This window comes from Osmerus mordax, chromosome 5 (assembly GCF_038355195.1).
Source record: "Osmerus mordax isolate fOsmMor3 chromosome 5, fOsmMor3.pri, whole genome shotgun sequence".
NCBI classification, from domain to species: domain Eukaryota; kingdom Metazoa; phylum Chordata; class Actinopteri; order Osmeriformes; family Osmeridae; genus Osmerus; species Osmerus mordax.
Genome location: NC_090054.1, coordinates 15,932,032 through 15,952,597, shown reverse-complemented (window position 1 = coordinate 15,952,597; position 20,566 = coordinate 15,932,032). Strand labels below are relative to the sequence as shown.

At 45.3% G+C, this 20,566-nt stretch overlaps 1 protein-coding gene across 1 annotated transcript in view; it reads right to left on the bottom strand.

The window, feature by feature from the left end:
- The window catches only part of LOC136943206 (adhesion G protein-coupled receptor A3), an 80,345-nt gene extending 69,464 nt beyond the window's left edge, over window positions 1-10,881 (bottom strand). The window contains 2 exon segments of the mRNA XM_067236454.1: window positions 3,467-3,538; window positions 10,676-10,881. Of these exon segments, the coding sequence (XP_067092555.1) occupies window positions 3,467-3,538; window positions 10,676-10,881 (278 nt within the window).
- Between the last annotated feature and the right edge of the window lie 9,685 nt (window positions 10,882-20,566).

Genomic DNA, 20,566 nt, shown 5'->3' with positions numbered 1-20,566 from the left:
CATATTTTGTCAAGTATGTGGTTTGGAAATCATTCTAAATCATTGACTCTTGTCCAACAGTCAGAATTATATTCCCTCAGTGTTTCTCCCAGTGTCTAATCAGTTTAAGCATTTATGATATGGAACCCTACTGCAATCATTTCCTGCCTGCTTCACTAGCAAGACAAAGAATGCTTCAGAGGGTTGTATATTTTCTGTAAGCAGGTTGCCCCTTAGGTATTTATTTAAAGGTAAAAAATCATATAATTGAATATATATATATTAAAAAATATATATATATATAATAGTTAAAATACACAGATAGACTATGGAGGAGGAGCGTCAGGGCAGGTAAACAAAATAAGAAATATTCCTCCCTGGGGATGATAGTTACCTGGAATCGAGATAAACAGTAGTAATTTAGTCTAAAACATGAATCCTGAGAGAAACACTTATACATACACTTTTATTTACTTACCCTGTGTAAAGTGACTGCCAACCAAGAGATGATTTCCAACACTCCCTTTCAGGACGTCACAAACTGCTTAATACAGATAAATCACTATGCTTTAATGTCTTGCCATTGGCCAGTTGGAGATGGAAAACAAGAGAAGTAACTCTTCTTTAGAGGTAGAGGTATGAGACAGAGTTGATGGATGGTCTGTTGGAGAGCTCCTCAGAGACCAGGCATCAGAGAAGCCCATAAGAGAGAGAGACAGAGAGTGAAAGAGAGACAGAGAATGTGAGAGAGAGAAGGGGGGGGGGGGTTGAAGAGTCAGCCTGTCTCTTTCACAGCCTGCTGGGTACAGTAGATCAGTAGACCCCCAGAACTGAGGTAGTTAACCTCCAGTGTGACCCTCCAACTGGCTCACATAAAACACTGTCGAAAAGCCTCATATCTCAAAACAACACTAAACCATTGGGGCCTGTCTATATTATGACTACTTCCTACATACCACAGTAAGCTGCTTTTTAGATATTGTCGTATGAAAGAACGCTTGATTGCTAATGGTATTCTACGCCAGAGCAATCATACTGTGTGTGATCCTTATCACATGAATTCACGTCATGCTCAATTATGTATGACACCAAAGATTTAATCAATACAGGCCCAATCCAACAACTTTAATACTGTAGAATTGTTCTCCCCTCTGCAATAACCCTTGACCTCTGAGGGCATGTTTCCCAAGTGGACTCGGACGTGAAGACAATTACAGAGAATCCTGAAATACCCCAAACTCACTTTTGCATTAAACTCTGTTTCCAGGCACTATTTCCCCCAGTCTTCCATTCACATGCAGAGCCGGCTGTGCAGTGATCTGTCCTTGAGGGATCTGCCATGCATCCATCAATCCAACGCGTCAGACTGAGGAAGGGGGAATCGACTGAGTCCTCTCCTCCCCAGCAGGAACCACGAGACAAGGAAACTTTAGAGGACTCGTCCCGCGCCCCCGACGCCCGCTTGTGGCGTGAGGAATGGCGGTGGCCACGACTCGCCACACTGCATCTTGATGAAGTCCCCTCCGTGACTTCGCTGCTGGTGTCAGTGAGGAACATTGGGTCAAGCCGACTATGTCCTCTCTGTCTCTCAACTGACTGTTGGGAGATGAATTCATTTGGACTTCAATCCGATCCTAATGAAGGTTAATCAGAGGGAGAAAACCCACACACCAGCTACATGAGCAAGCCCACCACCACAAGCTCTGCTCTTTGCCGCCGCCAACCAAAGTTGTGGGAATGCATGAGGTAGTAAAACATTCTACCCTTCTAGGGGCGGCTGTGGCTGTGGCTCAGGGGGTAGAGAGGGTCGTCTTTTCATCGCAAGGTTGGCGGTTCGATCTCTGACTCCTCCCCGCCATGTGCTGAAGTATCCTTGAGCAAGACTCTGAACCTCAAGTTTCTCCGGTTGGGCAGGCCGGCGCCTTGCATGGTAGCTCCGCCGGTGTCGGTATGTGTGAGTGTGAGTGTGAATGGGTGAATGAGAGGAAAACTGTAAAGCGATTTGAGTGCCGCTAAGGTAGAAAACGCGCAATAGAAATGCAGTCCGTTTACCCAGACAGAGAACCAGTGCTAGGCTTTGTTGCGGATGTACATACCAGTACTCCCTTCTGACCCATTTTGAAAGATAATAATGACACCTGATTTGGACCAGGCTACTCTCTCCACATACATACTGCCTCTCCTCTCACATAGGGAAGACTGAGAGATGCCACTGTGGTTGAAGTGAAAGGTCAAATAAACAAGTACGGAGAAATACAATCTCCAATTTGCGCGATATACTAAATACAGATGATATCCACCACAGGTACATTCAAACTTGTTTCTCAAACTTGTTTCCGTATACACCAACCAAAGCTATTCCGCATGGCCATCAGTTGAAACTATGCCCCTCCCCCTCTACAACATTTCTACATCCCACCCCCACCCGTCTCCGCTACCCACTCCATCAGCCTGACACTCAGCCAGTGAAGCGCCGTGTCTTTGGGTGCCAACGCCTCCAGCCCCAGCCAGACAATCAAACAGCCGGCCGTTACAGCCCACTCACGGACCAGAATTGGAAACACTGCCTGGGCACCCCACCAGCCCTAGGTACACTGGCCCTGCCATCAGCTGCCGCTTTCAAGACGGACAGGTGTTGGGACAACGGGACCCAATTGGCCGTGAGGTCAAAGGTCACGTGGTGACACGTCACCTGGACATATATCAGCTGCATAATCTGTTTATTGATCCTGTAAGGGTGCCATTACACCATAGAGGAAAACCGATGACATCCTTATGTATGCTGCACAGGGACATCATAGAAAGTACATGAGGATTCTCCTTCTGCTGTAATGACCTGTCAAGGGGCTCCACAACATAACTGGCTTTAATAGAAGTTCCTTGGCTAGCAGCATTAGTAATGATGTCATTAGCATTCTTAAATAGTTCCACTCTCAGAAAGATGGTCCGAATTCGACGTCACCATTGAATGTGATGGTCACTCATGGAGTTGAAGGAATGGTAATCATCACTGGTTGATTACCGAGGGAACCATCTCAACAGGGAAAGGGTGGTTAGAGCACTTGACTGCAGATCCAGAGGTCAAAGGTTCAAATCCCCTCCATGTACTGTACGTTGCTTTGGATAAGTGGTTTTCATTCAATGATAAATTAATGATTACATCGTCACTCAGTTTCCCATGGCTGGACACTTACATCACTCCCACCCTTCGGTGTCCTATCGAAGTGCTAAATCCTATGGACTTGCAGTGCTGTTATGTTACCCTATATATTACACCATTAGGACACTTACTCTTGCAATTGAGTTAAGTGCTGTGGCACTTACTATGGGCATCAAAGACCATCCTCTCTTAAAGCGGTTCATTATTATTGTACAGTGATTTAGATTATTCTAATTTTACTTCCTCTCCCAAAGCAGGAGACTAGTGGTGAAGCCAGCTTTAGCGCACAGGGGCTCGACTGAAAGCACAAGCCACAGAGGTACTCACAGTTTCTCCAGAGCGGCCAGGCCATAGAAGGAGCCGTTCCTCACCAAGGAGATCTTGTTGTTGCTGAGGATCCTGAGGATGAGACACAGAGAGTAAGGGACTGAGGTGAGGCAGTGAGTGTTTTTGTGTGTGTGTGTGAGCTATAGTCTAAAGAAGGGCCCGCGAAACAAAGAGAAAGATGAGAGAGAAATCACAATCCAGTAGAAGAGGCAGAGAAGAGAGAGATCTAGAGGCAAAACAGAGGGTGCAGAGGAAAGGGACAGAGGTGAGACAGACGATGGACAGCAGAGAGAGATGGTGAGCCAGGGGACAGATTTGTAAATACCTCCAGAAATACAGCCAGGAGGTGATTTATACAAAGGCCCCGTAAATTATTCATCCTGCCAATAACTTGGGGCAAGGTGAAAATTTATCCTTGATTAGATCTGGCAGTAAATTTCTCATCTGGGCTACATTTCTGTCTTATTTATAGCCATTTGTGGTTAAAACGGGTAATGGACCCCCATGTCAGAATATCACCCTCGCCGGTGAGGTCTAACGCAACGCCAATTCAGCACAATTCAATCATCCACTGCTAGTTCTAACACTAAACAAATCAATGCTATGTTCCACAGGAGGATTTAGTGATGAATGGATGTGAACATGCGAGCCTGTGTTGATAGTGATTTGGCTCAGAGAGAGAAGAGCACTGCAGATGCTTCATACTTGTATGAAGAGATAAATGCCATTGATGAAATCCTTTGTTCTCTAACAGAGGCTATTTGTATGAAGCAGGGAGGGAAAGTTTTGACTTGAGTCTCCCTGGAGAGCAGCTCAGACTCGTTCCTCTGATGTAAACAACCGTCGTCACACACAGGCCTGTGGGTAGAACTTCAGCCTCCGTGAAGAAAGTCGCACACACATACATACACACACAAAAAAACAGGGGCGCAGAAATATCCTACACAGTGTCCAGAAAATCCCTGACATACCTGTACAAGGTAAAACACACACCGCCACAGGATAGAACCAAACAAAGATCCCCAGGTAGTGAGTTGGGGAGAGTCCTGGGGGACTCGTTAGAGCACAGATGGTGCTCGTGTTATCTGCTGCTGCAGTGAGGTAAACATATCAGACTTGAGATAAACTCTACTCACCCATCCCAATAGTAACCATCTCTGTGCCCGCCCACACACAGATCTACTCAGGGGCTTTTAAGTGGACAATCATACAGTAGACATGCACATGGAAACAGATAAGCCCACTCACAAAGCCCAATCCAAACATCAGACATTGATTTTCCCTGTCGGGGTATAACACATCAGCAAAGGATTTTGACTTTGAAAACTGAGGTACTCAGCCCCCCCCCCCCACACACACACTTTTCCCCCTCCTTCCTCCCTGCTGAGCTCTGGGCTAAGAATGGAGCGGTGTGTAATGATTTATGTCACGCTTATTCCTGGGCCCAGATCCACATCATTTCAAATACAACTCAGATGGCATTTTTGGGATTTCGTATCTGCTAAAATATTGATTGCTCTTGCCAGATCCTATATCATCCTGTCTGCTGGGGCTGTGGGGCAGGCCTGCCGGTATGGCGAGGGTTGGCATGCTGTCTCTAGCCCGTCACTGCCTGCAGGCCGAGATAGAGGCCTCGCTGCTTTGCATGCACTGTGTCACATGGCTTGCTCCCACATGCTCAAGGTCAAACCCCTCCCTCTCTATCCTTCGTCTTCCTCCGTGTCTTCTTTAACAAGGTCGTCGTCCTCCTCTCCCAAGCGATGGGAGAGTTTTGGGAAGGCTGGTAATTGGGATGTGTCACGAGTCACCTCAGTGACTAGAGGGCGCTTCGTTTCACCAGCAGGAATGCATCCTCCATTCTAATGCGATAGGATTAAGCAGCTTGATCCCATAATGCATTGTGCTGAAGAAGCAAATTGCTGACCGACCGTGCAGGGAGGGGGCTGTGCTATAGCTGTTCTGCTCGAATAGCCAGGGTGGGAGATACACGAGCCATACGGACAGACACGTACACATACAATGACACAGCAAGAATGACAAGGGGAAAAATGTGAACATATATAAGCTTGTTGGAAAAGTTACTGTTGGAGTAAAACAGTGCTTTGAGCACAGAATCTGATCAGAATCTGATCAGAAAGGCACCCACTTGAATAAGATCATGTGGTACTGGTTTGCAAGAGCTGTATACTGTACCGTCATCTTCACCTCCGCTTGCCCTTCCACCCTAACTCCCTCCCCCGCCTCATCCTGTGTCTATGGGCAGAAGTACCCTCTCAGCAGGCAGGGACAGGAGGCCTCTGTTTGTGCAAACTCAAGCGTCCCCCGATCTGTGTGTTTCCAGCGGAAAGCAGCCGCTCAGCGACCCCTGCATGCCTCTCTCAGGCCTCTGTGCAACGTCCGGGAAATCAGAGGCAACACATAATTGTACATTATGTAAACAGCGCATGACCAGATTCTAGAGAGTCCTTCCAACTTTCTATTTACATGATCAATTATGTTCTCAGAGGATAAGCTGCTTTCAGGAGAACAGACAAATTAAATATTGTCTGGCTGGGGCCAGAGCAAATGGTCTATGTCATTGCTCTGTGTTTTTGTGATTAGGGCTAACATGGAAGTCTTAACCACACTACACCACGCTTCATAAAGTGTGTGTATTTCAGGCACACAGAGGCCTAGGCTACATACAGTTCTGCTTTAATTTACAATCTATACTCACATTTGAATAAATATATTGTTTATCTTGTATGTTTCCTGTTTGGCACAGGCATTAAATGTTAGCCTCACTGGAATTGTACTTGGTGGTTAAATGTTTTGGAGCAACTCTTATATCAACTCTTGTCCAAGATCACCAGTCCAATTCTTTTCCCCAACACCACAGCTAGTATATTTCTGTAAGGTCCATTTCAAAATGCAACATCTTTACAGTGAGACCAGCCATGCACTAGAGACATCCAACTTTATGATTATAAGAGAGCAGACACAAAAATAACTTCAATTGATGGGATCCAAGTCACCAATCATGGGGACCAAGTGGGGAAAAGCTCACAATGTGAACTATCACAAACATGCAGAGGCGGCCCCATGGTTTCCAGCCATTTCTCTTCAAACATCCAAACCCCTCTGTTATTCTACAATATCGGGTTACTAGGCACAGCTAACCAAAATAACATATTTCATATCGACTAACATTGACCTTGGATGAGAAACAGACATTGCTGGGGAGTTCAAGTATTAGTAGCGCCTCAAATAGGCCCAAGCTGACAGCTGAGCATGTGGCGCCGCCCCACAGGGCAGCAGAGAGACTCCTAGTCAGGCTCTCTAACTGAGACCATGCTAATCATCACGCTGGCTTTTTGCATAAATCAGTATTTGTGATAAACACAATTAATTCTCCCCGAAGTTCGTCGGAAGACAGGAAACTGTTCAGTCCACTAAACAATTGCATAAAAAAAAAAGATCATATTGACAGGTGGACCGTCATGATTTCGAGATTTTATTTGATTGAGTGACAAATACACGCACACCCCCCCCCCCCCCAAACACACACACACACACACACTGACACACTGCTCTTAGGCCTCTGCATAGATGAGACAGGGAGGGAGTTAATCATGTTTCCTACTGTGACCACCCCCTGCTACAAAAGCATTAGACATCACGTTTATAATTGACTCGTTTTGCGACAGAGGAAAACACAACATGCTTGCTTAGGCCGGCTTGCCTGTGCGCCAGCAGACTTATGACAGTTTAAGAAACCTTGGTATTTACTCAATGGTGAAGGGAGGAGGTAGGGATAACAGACTAGAAAAGTATCCTTGGCGCTCATTGTATTTGTCTTTCCCAATATTTTTAGACGGTAGACAGTTGACTAAGGTTGGACACATTCTTGGGTTCTCAAGGCCATCGTGATTTGCAAGCTGTTCTCTCCTCTGAACAGTCATGAACTGTGATTCCTTATCACCTAAAGAAAAAATGGAGCAAAACAACAGATTTTAAAACACAAAATGAATCACACACAACAAGGGTTGGGAAAGCCAGCCTTTTACAGGGAGTGCAAGTAAATGTGGTACTCACTATTTTGGGGCAGAAAAATAAGTGATTTCGAAGAAACTTTCCTTTTGGACTTCAGACACTAATGCAGGGAAGACCACTTCTTAACATGCTCCTTTGATTTAGCCGCATGGGTGCTGGATAAAAGCAGTGAAACAACCATGGAAGTGCATGTCAATACTAGCCTTAGTCCTAATCTCTAGCTAGTGTATATGGTCATTTTGGCCCTGTCTCTTTCAATTAAGGGTTGGTACCACAGCTTATTAAACTATGGCCTTTAACTGGCCGAGAATCTCTCCTTCTCTGTCCCCTCCCTGTGTCCTAGGTCCATAGTCTGCACAGAGGATACAGAGGACAACATGTGCATGTCACTGAAATATTCATGAAGAACCACTCAGGAAAGTGAGGAGTGTACCGCACAAACAGCACCCGGACTGAAATGCAAAAGCACTGAAGAGAGGAAAAATAAGAAAGGGAAGGAAACCGAGATTTATAGATAGCTCAGAGGAAAACAAATCACAGAGGACACAGGAGGACCTCTTACGCCAGTGTCCGCATTGTGCCTCGCATTGTGGGTCTATTGGGAAATTGAGGTTAGCGGTGACCTCAATCCACCTGTCTGACTCAGGTAACTGCTCCCCGACAGGATGAATAGCGACATGACGTATACAACGCAGCAGAACTCCTGTCATTGTAACTACAGTCTGAGGATCTTCTACTGTGGGAGTGGATCAAGGGCGTACACTTCACGTCTCGAGAAGAGCAACGTCTCTGTGGTGTGAGGAGGGAGGCAGCTATGGTCTCCTGCTTCCTTCCACCATGACACCACAAGCTTCCCCTCCTGACTGTCTCCAGAGACAGGCTGATGGCCTGTAGACTGGCCAAGCCAGACACCTCCAGATATGGTATCTGCCCACCCAAGCCATATTTTGTCCTTGACATGCTTTAGCACCAAGAGAGAATGAGGGCCTGTCATGCTTTGGGGACTTGTGGCTCTCAAATCTGAAATGAATGTTGTGGAAAGTTTCATATCAAGCGTCAACTTGGTTTTAGTCAGAAGTGAGAAATCTGAAAGTACTGTTGCATTACAGATTCTCTATGTAGGAGTCCAGAGTCATCTTTGCTGTCAGTGATACAGTGCAAAAAGAGTACACATGTTGTCAGAAGTGATATACAAATGGAGAAAAGTCCTGTCCTAGTTGTAGCTTGGCATTAAAACTGTGACTGAGCAACAACCCCTGACAAACATTCTGTTTATCTTTCTGTGTCACGTCGTTTCTATTGCAATGTCACAGAGCAAACAGCTATTTCCCCAATACTACCTCTATCCTATCCTCTGCTTTCTGTGTCAGTCCCTCTGACTCTCTGTCCCTGTCACTCCTTCTAATGTCTTTCTTACTCCCACTATCCTTCAACTTTCCCTCTCTTGCTAACTTCCTTCTGTGACTGCCTCTTGCACTATCGCCCCTTTTTCTCTGCCCTTTCCATTTCAGTCTCCCCCCCCCCCCCGCCTCTCCCTGTATCTCTTTGCCTCCCTCACTACCAATCTGTCTTCCTTTTGACTGTAGCCAGTGCTACGTCCCCCAGCCAGGGTATTGCCTCAGACAGGTGTCTGCTACAATCCCTGCTACTGTGCTCCAGAGAGGCCCAGTGTCTCTCCTACTCTGCTTTGAAAACCATTACAGCAGATAGGTCCCAAGGTCAACAGAGCTGTCAGGCCTGACTCCGACTCCACAGAAGCTTCTCCCCTGTTAGATCGGCCCGAAAGGAAGAGGTGTTAATGGAGGGCTTCGGCTGCGCAGCAGCTGGGACAAATTACTCAAATTGAATTTCTCCATTTTATGTTTGATGTTGTTCCATCATGTACAGGGTATGTTGTAGAAATTAAAGACCAAAGAAAATTATTTAAGGTTTATGAAGTACATTTTTTGTTGCTTTGTTGCTTACTATTGAGCTAAATGTACATCTTCATAGATTAATTATTCACTCAGTCAGTTCTTTGTGTAGCAATAATAAATCTGCTCTGATGAAACAAAATACAGCTCTGGAAAAAAATAAAAGACCACTGCACCTTTTTCCTTCCTTTTAAAAAAAGTTGAGAAGGACAATTTTGAGTGGGGAACAGAAGGGTAAAATGTAAGAGGCCACTACAAATTGTACCCCTCTGTTCCTCACTCAAAATGGTCCTTCTCAACTTTTTATATTGATTTTTGTATAGCTGTATATTGAAGCTAGGTCTATATGGAGGGCAGGGGTGTGTGTGTGTGTGTGGGGGGGGGGGGGGTTACTGTACATTCTGTACACATGAAGACAAGGCTAATGAGAAGGCTGAGGCCCCAGCCAGGGAGGGATCTGGAGAGAGATTCATCAGGACATCCACTAACGGAACTCCACATGTGCATACTTCCCTCTGATATCTGTTTATTTTCACAGCACGTCTAAACAAAAGCGAGACTCTAGCCTGACAAAGGTCACATTTCCTAATGCAGAAAAACTGCTTCCTGGCAATGGGCCTACAGGACAAGAGCAAGGCTGGACAAGGGGGAAAGAGAGGATATAGTTGTTAAGTTTGTATTTAACAAAAAAGGTGTTCAAGATTATCTTGAAGCTTAGTCCTGTGCCCCTAACTAAAATAAGACCAAGATGTTTTATTTAAGGACAATTGATTCAGTTTAACAATAATGATGAGCTGCAATCAACACTGTGACCTCATGAAGTGTGGGGGTCCATGGAGGGCACTTTCAGAAATAAAACTTTTCTGTGGCCTCCAGGCTAAATCAACAGCGGTTGTATGTGTTACTAGTCATAATGCAATAACAATGACTCATATACAAAACTTTCTCGAAGATTTGCTTATTGCTAGCACTGATTTCAATCGAATTCAACATCATTATTTGTAATTAATTTGCATCCATATTTCAGTATATACCTCTGGACACAATAGTGTGAATTGGCAATAAAATGGGAGAAGGGCTGAGATAGGATTTCATTCAAGTAGGCTACACCAAACTTTGACTGTATTACTCAAATATTTACAGTACTATTTACTGTGTGCTGAATGTAGCAAAGATGGGATGTGCTGGAACAATTTGCTGTAGCAATTGTGCATGACATCTAAAGAAGGATGCAATATCAGAACAAAATGAATATGTTACTTACAAGAAAACAGTTTTGTTGGGTAAAAAGCTGGGTTGTAAGGTGTCCAATAATTCCACATCGTCACAAACAACCTTCACACGGAGATGTCTGCTCAACTCCTTGGACCTCTCAGAAGTGCAGACACAGCTGTCAATGGTGAGATCCGGACAGTCGTTGCTCATACAAGACGTCCAAAATCCGATACACAGAAAGATAAGCGCTTTCATTGTGAATTGAATGGTCATCTCAGGTTATCTCTCCCCAGTTTGTAAGACAGGTGGACACCATTTCATATAGCCTATGTTCACATAGGTATGGACATCCCGACCAAAGATGTTCAATAATGTTGAGTTGCAAGGCTTGTTACCTAACAATGAGTAGAATACACCTGCTCTGTCCTCCGACAAATTAAGAAGCAACTTGCGCGATTTTCTATTAGAGATAGCGGAAGCATTTCTTTTACATACGTTTCAAATGTTTTTGTCATCACTGATCACGCTCACAGTCACACTTGCTGTCAACTTTTACTGTAGCGATTTTTTTTTTTAAGTTTTCAAGTTTCCCTCCAGCGCAAAGGAATGTTTTATTTGCAACCTTGAACTCCGTCTTCTTAGTCGAAGGGTACGTTTTGACGTCGTGTTATTTGTATCACCGCATTCCAGCGTAGTTAATCAAGGTCATCGTCTACTCCGTTATCAACAGGTTGCCAGTACGTCCTCATTCACGGCTTGCGCTCCCAGCGATAGGCTACTTACTTTAACAGCCCACACAATATGCAGCGCATTGAAGTCCCACCCTCGTGCATCCCCGCAGGAAACCGAGGGATGTTTCGAATATAGTTTTAAAAACGTATCTTAATAAACAACTTAATATTATTTTCGGAGTGAGTCTACTCAGACATGAGCTAGGCTACTGACAGCTAGTCCAGTGTTTCGTGTCTAATTACCCTGGACTAGTTAATGTGGCTATACTTAAAGTAGTATGCCTGTACTGCTTTCAAGGGAGCCTTTAGTACAACGTAATGGATAATTTCTGCTGCATGATTTATACCTAAACACAGAATGTTTCCTCAGACAGAAACAAAAGCCACAGGCTCATCATTAACAACAACAGAGGCCATGTTCTTGGAATCATGATAAGGAAACAGAAGAACCGGTCATGGCTTTACATTCATACATATCAGGGCTATTTCTCCACATTTTGGGGGAGTGGAAGTAGAACTGCAGACAATGTGTGCAGAGATATGAATCATATCCTATGGCTGAGGATGAGCATGTATACAGTATCCAGCCCTGGGAGACAGAAGCTGTGGCAGCTGGTTGGTTGGGCTCTCCAGGGCTGGGGCGAGGTGCTTCCCCTGTGTGTGCTCGGTGCACCAAGCCAAATTCCTCTCTCATTATCTACATTGTCTCCAACACAGACTGGGAGCACAAAGGAGCATTTCAAGCCGCTCCCTGACGCCGTGAGAAGAGCAGCCCATGTTTCTCATTCTTCTTCCTGACAGGCAAACATGGACTGTCTCTCCACAGGGTTGGGCTGCGCAAGGCAAGAGGCACATTTCCCCCTCCCTGTTTTCGGAGAGGGAAACTCAAGCCATATGGAAGTCTTACTTTCCCCATGGTGAGCCGTTGCTCCTCTGACTGTCACTCATGCTTGTTTACACAGATGTACACGTACCTTGTTCGTGAAAGTGAGGAAGGCGGATCTCCCCCCCAGATGACCCTGGGGAGGCATAGGCCAATTGGCCAAGAACCCAGTGGAGCTGACATCATCATTTGAAATGATACATCTTTAATGGAGCCTGGAGACAGAAACTTTTATTTGGATGCGGGCCATCTGCGTTCACTGACTGGGTTACTTGCTTGGCCTTAATGGAAAACAGAGCCCCTGCAGTCAGGCTCTTCTCTAAATATTTTCTTTTGTGGCAGAGCAGAAGATCCTCACATCGACAAACAGTGATTTGATATGACAAAAGAACAGACAATAACAGCGCAGTTTCGCACCTAAACAGTTGCAAGTCATATAAACGGTTTTATGGTGTGTTTATTGTTACGGCACACATACACAGCCTCTAGTGATCATCCAGCAGCTGTGTAACTGTAGACCAATTAACATTTTGTGAATGTTATAAACTTTTCATGACAGCAACCTTTTCTGATGACATCATGAAAATCGTTCTGAGCGTCAGATGGTTCACATTCACTGTTTACAGCAGTGTTAGGGGAAGCCCGGCTGAAACAGTACTAACAGTTACATTCTAAAGAAAAGAAAGAAAGACTCATTAGAACAAAATGAAGCACCAAAGTCAATGGTATTGAACCAATGCAAACAGGCTTTGTCTGTAGCCTGTGTGTTCATGTTTTCCCAGTCACTACTCTGTCAGCATTGGCTCGTGTTAGCGCTCACAGCTCTCCATTATTGCCTTGTGACAGAGATGAATGAGCCGTGGCTGCAAGGCAATCACAGTCCTCGCTAAATATTTACATGCAGCGCTTGAAAAGGCCAAGGCACTACTGCAGCAGGAGGACAGAATTTCATTATTACCTCATGACTAACTTCTCTGACATTTCTGCTTAGTCTTTGCTTATTTCCTTTGTGCTGTTTTAGTCGACTTTACAATTAAGTGAAGTTAAATGCTTGTGTTAATTCTATGAGCACTCCCTTACAATGACAATGTTTTCAGTTATTAATCTGCCATATTTACATGATGGACCCAAGTGGTCTTGTTAATGAACGTGCATTGCCCCTTCTTAAATTAAAAGCATAAACATAAATGTATGTACTGTATACACGTACATGCTTACAATTTACAGTATATATGCATACAGTCTGTAAAGTATACAGAATATGAAAACATTATCATTGTGTCATATACAGATACACACACATAATATATATACTACAGTATATAGTGTGAAAGTGAGTAGTGGGAAGCAACAGTATCTTGTGTTATGTGTTGAAGAGAAAATGAAGGATTTCTCTCAGTGATCTAGGAGGAGGAAGTGCCAAGAGGAAACAGGGTGACCAGAGCTGTATATAAAGGAGAGGGGCTCTGGTGTGAGGAGGACTCTGGACGTGTAGCCACAGTGCCCCCAGGGCAAAGCAGAATCACTGACCACCAGCCACTAGATCACCGCGATACCACTTCACTGAGGCTTTGGCCTGGAACATGATGCTCGAAACAGAGGCCATGAGAAACCAAATCATTTCCTCTGAGGACACTTTGTTTTCTGGGCTGCCACTGCTGGAGACGCATTGCCCAATAGAGGGTATGAGCAATGCTTCAGCTATCTCTATTGCATGATAGGGCTAATCATTGCACCACATCAATATGCTAATCAGTTATGTTGGATCATCAACTGTCTCTCACTTAGCTTTGATTGTTTGATCAATTGGCTGTTTTGGGAGAGAAATGCACATGTGCACACAGCATAGCACAGCCATGGATGAGCTCACAGTTGATCAATTAATGTGGGCCATGAGAGTCACTCTGCAACATTTATCATCGACGTCTAGACTTGTTATGCACCTGCGGACACTAGACCTTCACTGCCCACTGATTCAGTTCTTTTTTTGTTCTTTTTTTGGGGGGGGTTGTGCTGTGTCATTCCAACCAATATGCATGAAAATAGCTTGAAAACATTTAAACCCACAGATCTCATGAATGTCTTTGATATACCGCACTTTGTTTTCCAAGGCTCACTACCGTCGTCATTAGCGTCAACACAATGGCTCACTTCTCATCGTTAGCACAGACAAAGACTGCTTTTGACTCGTCAGCAATACATTTGCTTTGAATAAACAATTTGCGCGCAGCATACGAATTTGCGTTGTTCTTACACAGATGTGCTGAGGAGACAGGGAATCCATATTCCCTAGCTGTTGGGCTGAGCAGAAGAAAACTTGTCCTCATAAGTATTCTGGTCCCCAGCAGTAATCCGGTTTACGTGAGCAGAGACCCAATGAGGAGATGAACTCCCATGAGAACATTTCTTTCCTGGGTGGGGCGGGTGGGCACGGGGGGGGAGGCTTCTCTGCCGTCCTTTACATGTCCTCTGAGTTATCACCATGGAGTGATTCCTCATTGTGCTCTATTCTGCTCCACAGGCGAAAAAAAGGATGGGGTTGAAAACACGCAAGTGTGTGTTCGCACACACACACACGCACAAACGCAGTCTACAACTCTAAACACACGCACACACGCAAACAGTCTGCAACTCTTTTTTCTCCGTGGAACCATGAGGCAACGAGGATGGAAAGGGACATCCGAAAAACGAGCTGAAGTCATTGAAACAAACTATCTATTGAAAAGCCTGGGCTTTTGAGACAATGACATTTTGTCTCATGACATCTTTCTAAAAACAGCCCTCAGGGTGACTGCTGTGAGGACTGTGACCTCTGGGCCTGTGAGGCTGTAGGGACAGTGGTGCCAGCCTAGTATAACTTCCACCCATCCCTCAAGCATAATTGCTGCTTGTTCTCTATGGTGAGATAGGTCATCAGAGAGTCAACCAAGTGCTCTGACAACGCACAGATTTCACGCCATGTTATCCGTCTGTCAGGGATTTCTTCCTCTCTCTATCTCTTTCTCGATCTCTGGTGCTTTCTCCATTAAAAGTACACGCTTGGCTCTTTCGAGAGATGTCTTCCTCATATCCACAGTGAGGATCTCAGGGCTGTTTCCCTGGGGAAAGTGCAGGCAGCCCTAGTTCCTGCCCTCCTCTCACTGCACTAGTCTGCACCAGAGGCTCTCACCCTGCGAACCTTTCATCTCAACGGGAATCTTATCAACCTCTGCACACTTTTCCTCGCAACTTTTCACAAGGGAGCTCTTTAATTGTTCCGCATTAAAAAGGGGGAAGGATGAGAGGAAAATAAAGCAAGCACATGTCCCTGAACACAGGAACCTCTAATCTGCCCAGCTAAATCCTGCCATAGCTGTGGCAGTCTGCCAGAGTAGCGACGCTAACGTTGGGCTCTTTGGTGACGCCCACTCTGTCATCTGATGGTGGGATGTGCTGGTGGCCTGTCACCCGACCTCCTACTTGTGTCATCCAGCGTATGCGTCCGCACGCCCTGGAACACCCCTCCAAACCAGTCACGCCGCTCCAAGCTCTTTAATTGGCTCCGACCACTGATTTGGCCAGCTCATCATCCCCACAGAATGTTCTGCCATGCCGCCACAGCAAAGGGTGGGAGGATGTGGCGGGCTGGCGCAGAGGGGCAGAGCCACGAAAAACCATGACCTCAAACCCAGAAGGTCGCACATGGTGAAGTCCCAGCATGTTCTGAGAGGGCAGATAGCCTTCCACAGCTGGGCTTCGTATTAAAACTAAAACGGACCCAGTGAAAACAACTGGGAAGCTACTGTGGGAATGTATGAAATTTATATTCCATGGTCTAGCTTTAGTTTTTGTAGGTGTGAGACCTTGTTCCGTTATACATGTAGTTCCAGCTTAAATTTGATTTCCAACTAAAAGCATGAAAAACGACTTTTCCACTACTCTTACTGACCACTCCCTCCCATATCCCATCTGCCCATGGCTATGTGGAGAGAAAGATGGAGGAAGAGAGGGGTGGGAGAAAATATGAACCCCCAGCTGTTACAACAGATCACCTCTAGAAAGAGATGTGCTACATATCTGGAATAGGTCACAATACTTGGCAGATTACTGGAGGTCACAGTGCTGCACATGCCAGTTAGCCTACCAGCCCTGTGTTTCACTGGATAAAACACCCAGGCTATTCCCATCTTCACCTTATCATTTCACGCTTGTCTCAAGGGGAAAATATAGTAATGGAAATATGTTACAGTACAGCTGCAATATTCCTCTCAACCTCTTTTATGTGCAGCTTTTATGCAAAAATAACTTTATTGCTTCAACACATGAGTAAATTGGTAATTTATTCACATTATTATACAACTGACACGATGCAATAAAAATTTCAGTCCCTACGGTTTTGAATTGAGAATCTTGAGGCAGGATGGCTGTCTTACACTCAGAGATTTTTATGACTGCTTTGCGCCGTAATTACCAAGCACAGCACACTTTCTCTCCCATCATTAAAATGAAGTTAATGGGGGCGGTCCAAAATATAGTCATTTCTCACAGACGGACATAGTGCAGAACATACTATTAAAGACTGGACATTGAGTACAGGACAATTAAGCCTTATTTTTTATTCTGTTCCAGCTTTACACTTGGTGAACATTTGGCATGGATTGATGAAACCAAGGGATGGGTTCAGTTATTTGGGTAGGGTCAGTGGAAAAACAAGCTCTCTGTTCCTATAGTTTGCAAAAGAAACAGTGCAGCCACCTGATGATGTATGTTCAATAGCTCTGTTCCTGTGTTTTCAGAACAGACTACCTCTGGTTCAAGTTAACAAGACACAAATGATTTCTCATGTTCACACGTAGCCTCTTATGGGGCCTCAGAGCCAGAGCAACGTGAATCTCTACCCCTTCTCTCCATACTCCATTCCCCAGGCCTCCTCACCTCTGCTCTGCTGTGTTCGGTCCACTCTGGCAAGACATGTGTTTTCTCTCCCTCTCCTCATTTTCCTGGCCTTATTGAGTCATGATTGCATGCCGGAGCCCAGTGACAGACGCTGTCAGTTGGCTGTCAGGTGTTCAGGGAGGCTCCAGCTGAATCAACACACTGCACCGAGGGCAGTCCAGACACACAGACACACACACACGCACACAGTCCCTCACTACAAATCCTAAGTACAAATCCTTACACACTAGCCAAAAGCCGTCACACTGGCCAAATGAAATCAGGGACCCATTTCAGCTCCAGGCTAGTTTAAGAAGAGCCGCCACAACAAAGCTGTGGTGTCTGTGGAGGCAGAGAAGATGAGAAGTGTCAACCGGAGGGATGTAGAGAGCGTGGAGGAGAAGAAAGAACAGAGCTGTCAGAGATGGAATGGCTGAACAACAAAACATGGAGGAACTGAGGGAGGAAGGGAAGGACATATTTACAACCCCTCATGCGCATCATCGGAGACTTTATGACCCAAAACTGACGAAAGTTTTTTGATTGACTTCAGAGCTTGCCCGAAGGGGAGGAGGAGGAAGGGGGGGGGGGTTTCCTGCCCTGGGACAGCCCTCTCGCCAGCCCCTGCATGCAAACTAACGGCCCCCCATACATCTCTATGACGCACTGCAGGAGTTAAAAATACTGCAGTTTTCCTGTTCTTTTTTCTTTTCATTCCGTTCCCTTCCCTTTCCACCCCCTCCTCTTGTTCACGATGTTGGCAGCCTGCCAAGCAAAACGCTGACCCCGATTCCATGGCGTCGGTTGCAGACCTCATGTGTTCCTCTAGGCCTTCTCGCTGGTCACAGGCCGTGCCGGTTCTGAGACTGTGATTGGCTGCCAGGCAATGACAGGTATCTCAGGGGCTCAGGGGATTGGGTTATGCACTGAGGCAGAGGTTTCAGCATCGGCCAGCTGCGTGCATGACCGATGCATAGAACGTGACTATGCATGACACATTGAGTCAATAGTCCTCTGGTTTCAACTGGAGAAGTAACTACAGACTGTTCCCAAGCCTCCATGAAGATTATCCTACAGGATTCAAAAGGCTTGATGTGTTGTAGGGTGGAGGTCAAGATATTCTCAGAACCCTTTCAGAGGTTGAGTGGAAAATGAATTCAGCATCAAAGATTCAGCATCCTGCAGGGTCAGGACGCGCAGGAAGTTCATTCCCTTGAATTACAAAAAATATTAGAAATATACAGGAGTTCATTCTGCAGAGGGACTGTATATATCTACAGTATGTCAAGAACTAAATTGATCTTAATGACCTTAGAGTCATCTTCCATATGCTTGAGTCTGAACTTTCTCTACATTTTAATTTCCCGGTGCGCGGTTAGCATGGCGGCCGAGTTGCCAGCGGGCTGGAGCCTACAATGCCAAGCAACCAATCAGAGAGCAGGGGCTGCCAGTCCAGCCACTCAGCACTGTGACATCACATCCTGTCATTGTGTAGAGCGTTAGCAGAGCAGACTGGTGACTTCCCAATCAGGCCGTCTGAGCCTCCAGGCCCGTAAGAAAAAACAACAGACGTACAATCAGAGGAAAACAACCGATTAGCGGAATAGGAGATTTTAAAGAAGATAAGAAATCATACCATAATACGTAAAAGATTACAAACAAGTATTTTTCTTGTAGGATTCCCTATCTAAAATGATCTGCTGTGTTTTGTCTGATACGCCTCCTTGACACAGTGTTTCATGGATCCATCTCTGGTACCATATCTGTTAAAGCGTTAAAAAAGGCTTCTCTAATATTTGGGCTCATTTGAATGAGCTTGCTTGAAAAGCTGCTCATGCATATTCATGAGGACCTGGAGCGCTGGATGACTTTATTTCTCAGAGAGGACCAAGGAGGAAGCAGCTGGGTCCTTCATCTACATCCTGCCTGCAACACCGACACCCTGTCCTTACATATCCTGACACAGCACCCTAGACCCAAACTGGCTGTGTACATTACATAACACAGGTGACTGATCAACACAGTAAACATGAAAAAGAAACCTAGCACAGTGCATGGCTTGTCAGTCAGTGCTCATACGACATTGGCTACAGGTAGTGCTGACACGATGATGTTGTGACTTTGGGCTGAACTTGTCGTGGGACCTATCCCCATGAACTGTTCCTCCTACACTATTGCAGTTCCATTTGTTCACAGTCCTGCTTGTGCTTTTAGAGCCCTGTCAGTATCCTGTCGTCTAGACTGCCATGGGTACTCCTTCCCACCTGCCTCTCTCTCTCTCTCCTCTCTCTCTCTCTCTCTCTCTCTCTCTCTCTCTCTCTCTCTCTCTCTCTCTCTGTCTCTCTCTCCGCTCTCTCTCCTCTCTCTCTCTCCTCTCTCTTTGTCTCTCTCCTCTCTCTCTCTCTCTTTCAGTCCAGTATTTTTTTGTTGATTTCAGTCCCTTCGTTCCTTCTCCATTCTCAGGATTACAGCACTGGACCGGATGTTCTTTCTCTTTTATCTTTAGATCTCTCTAGTTATATTTGTCTTTCCATCTCAAGTCCGTAGTGACCGCGACCGCTGTTGAGAAAACCAGCAGTGTGAGATAGTGGTCATGTACTTCTGTCCTAGTTTGCTATTTCTTCCAGTCCAGAGAGTTAGATATGAGCTTGTAAACAACATGTTGTGAGTAACTTGTGAAACCAGTCAGTAATTAGAGAGAGTCTTGAGAAGTATGGTTTCCAAGTCCACGTCAGGACAATGACAAATACAGAAACTACAAGTCACTACAACTGTAACTAATTGAGACACCATTTTGTGACCCTGTCTAACACCATGAAAAAGGAAATCCCATTTTACCTTGTGCTGTGTTGGAGGTTTTACGGTTGTTAGCCTGCAAGTGAATTATTGTTAAGAATGGGAATGCTTTTGGAGAGGTTGTTTTCAGGATTTATATTGATCAATAAATCCACTTTTGGGAAGGAAGTGTCCCTAGGGAGAGACCTGTCTCATCTGAATGTGTTCCCAATCGTGTTGACAGACTGGAAACCTGAAGCTCAGTCTGTCACATGTTCCTCTCTCTCTCTCTGCTCACACAATCATGTGTGTGTCTATGTAGGTGTGTGTGAGAAGGAGAGAGAGCACCAGAGAGAAAGAGATGAAGGAAAAATCTGACAGCATAGTGTGTGAAGGTGTTTGAAATGGGACTGTTTGCGTGTCGCTGTCTTTTTTCAGATTGCGACAGTGTCAGCTGTGCGACATTGCGTGTGGCTCTCTGCGTGTGTGTCTCTCTGTGTGTGTGTGTGTTCATATCAGGTAGCTCTCAATTAGAACGAAGGGCTGCTTTTCCAGAGGGCGGTTCTGGACAGCATACACATCATACATCATGATTGAGTGAGGGGAGCCCAGTCCAGTGAGTCTCACAGAGTCGTCA